The 2,285-nt window shown below is 43.0% G+C and overlaps 1 protein-coding gene across 1 annotated transcript in view; it reads left to right on the top strand.

The window, feature by feature from the left end:
- The window catches only part of LOC118341383 (tyrosine-protein kinase receptor UFO), a 25,501-nt gene extending 23,222 nt beyond the window's left edge, over positions 1-2,279 (top strand). The window contains exon 19 of the mRNA XM_035679630.1: positions 1-2,279. Coding sequence (XP_035535523.1) covers positions 1-333 — 333 coding nt within the window. The 3' untranslated portion in view covers positions 334-2,279.
- The last annotated feature ends 6 nt before the right edge of the window (positions 2,280-2,285 follow it).

Here is a 2,285-nt window from a genome sequence, read left to right as displayed (position 1 = left end):
TACGTCAACATGGACGAGTCCTCCATGGAGCTCGGGGCCGTCGGCGGCCGCGACCCCATTGGGGGGCCATCCCCACTCTGCCTGAAGGGCCTGGACTCTGTGACCACAGTGGAGGTCCACCACCCCAACCGCTACGTCCTCTGTCCGCAACACGAGACCAACCGAGCCCTCTCTGACTCCATGGAGAGCCTGGACATGCCGGTGTCGTCCTCCACAGCCACGCTGCCTCTTCAGCCGTCCTGCCACTCCACTCCCAACCCCACCCCAGCTCCCACCCCAACTGTCGAGCTGCTGGAGGACAGGGAAGGGTCCAGGAAAATGCCCTGGCAGTGATGGCGTCACTCTTAAAAAAATGACAAGACTCATCACTGCCAAAGTGTGCCATCCTTTCAACCCAGTCCAAGAAAAAGATCCAGCCTCTTGCTACTGACTGTAAGATACCTAACGCGCCCCTACGGACATATTTTGCACAACTACACTCATACACACACAGCCGAAGGCATTCCAAGGAAGTGATGGATTGGGATTATTTCCTTTAACTCCCTCTCTTCTAAAAAATGAGCACATTTCCAAGTAAGTGTTAATCATGTGATTAGTGTAGCAGGAGAAACACTGTTACCTACGATAGTTAGTGGCTGAAGTTTAGAGCACATGCTGTTGCCTACATACACTGCTGCACAATCAGAGAAATTAATTCCCAGTCGTTATAGCAATAAAATACCAACTACCTGTGTACAGCAGAGTAATATCTCCTTCACGTGATTAAACAAAAAAAAAATAATCAAACGTCTCTGTGAAACCAGCTCAGACACTGCCAGGCTGAATTTACAACCAAACAAACTCAGGAGCTTGAACTTTCCAGTGAGTAAGTGCTAACATGGAGGACTCACATCGCCTGAAGAAACTGTTCCTCTGATGGAGAAACCTCGCCCATCCGAATCCCTGCTCCTGTGTAACTCAGAGCAAAAATAACTTGGTGGGAAAGGAAAGGAAGAAGCAGCAGTGTCTCTTTCGCTGATCTGGTGAAGTAATGGCTGGCTGCTTCAAGGTTACATTGAGGTTTATGATGACAATAAGAAGATTTTTCTAGGTTAAAATCACCAACGTTGTAGTTTTTGTTGGGCTTTTTTTTTAGCTTGAGCATCATAATTTTTGTACTTTGAGTTGTGGTTTTGGTGTCACAGCTTCAAAGCATGGTAGGATTTCCTCTCACCAGAGAAAATCATGTTATTTTTCAACTTCAGTTCACCTTACTTGAAGTTAGAAAACTTAACCCAATAGCAACAGAATGAAATATGAATTAAAAAGTAATAATTACTGAAGAATTAAAAGAGATTACCAAAATTTGCAAAGAAAATGAAATTTTAAGCTTTAGAGACTTTCGTGTGAAGCTTTTTTTTAATGAGGGACCGCCATTGTATTATTCAAAACCTACAGTAGTTTATGTGATAGCCTAATGTAGCGCTCTAACAACCCCTGCATCGTCTCCAGGGGTTGTACTGCTAGTTGTGCATCAAGCACCGTGAGCTGTTTACAGTTCACACAAGGCAACTTCCTCACTGCAAAACCTGATTCAACTAGTCTTTACATCTTTGTCATAACTCAGGAACCTGAGACTTTGCTCAACAAGGACAGAGGTACTGGTCAAATCAAGAGGGTACAAATAATCAGAAGTAGGCGGATGGACTGCGGGTAGGTACGGACATGATGGAGTTACCCAGAGCAAATGGCGGGATAAGCTCCTCACCTTTGCTTTTGGCTCAAGCACAGTGTTATTACACATTTTGTAATTTTTTTTAATGCTGATTTTTGTATTTCTACAACTTTGCACTAATGTTTTTATATCAATGTATGTTTGTTTATAATTTGTATATCTTTTTACGCTTTTTCATTTGGTGTTTGTAATTACTTTTATGGACACTCTCGGCCATCCTGCAGATGCCTCTCATGAAATCATTTCACACGTAACAACTTGTGTATTCTTAAATGCAGAGAGCGAAAGCCTGTGAAAAAGCATCGCAGGGGCGTTGAACTCCATTTGTAGGAGCGTTTTCCGTAAATGAGCAAAAGACTGCTAGACTGGAAAACATGACTAACCTCGTCATCTGACATTATCCTGCCACTCTCTTGTTCTGGGATATTTTTGTTTCTCGAGGTCTAGCTCTGTGCAGAAAGCTGAAAACTGAATGGACGTGTGGCCATCAAAACCTCTGCTTTGAAGAAATTTACCAGCTGCAACTTCACATCATGCATGCACTTATTTTTTTATATATATAAATATATAT

This window comes from Morone saxatilis, unplaced genomic scaffold (genome assembly GCF_004916995.1).
Source record: "Morone saxatilis isolate NCDOM2014 unplaced genomic scaffold, NCSU_SB_2.0 Contig8, whole genome shotgun sequence".
In the NCBI taxonomy this organism is placed as follows: Eukaryota; Metazoa; Chordata; class Actinopteri; family Moronidae; genus Morone; species Morone saxatilis.
This window is presented reverse-complemented; position numbering and strand designations above follow the sequence as displayed.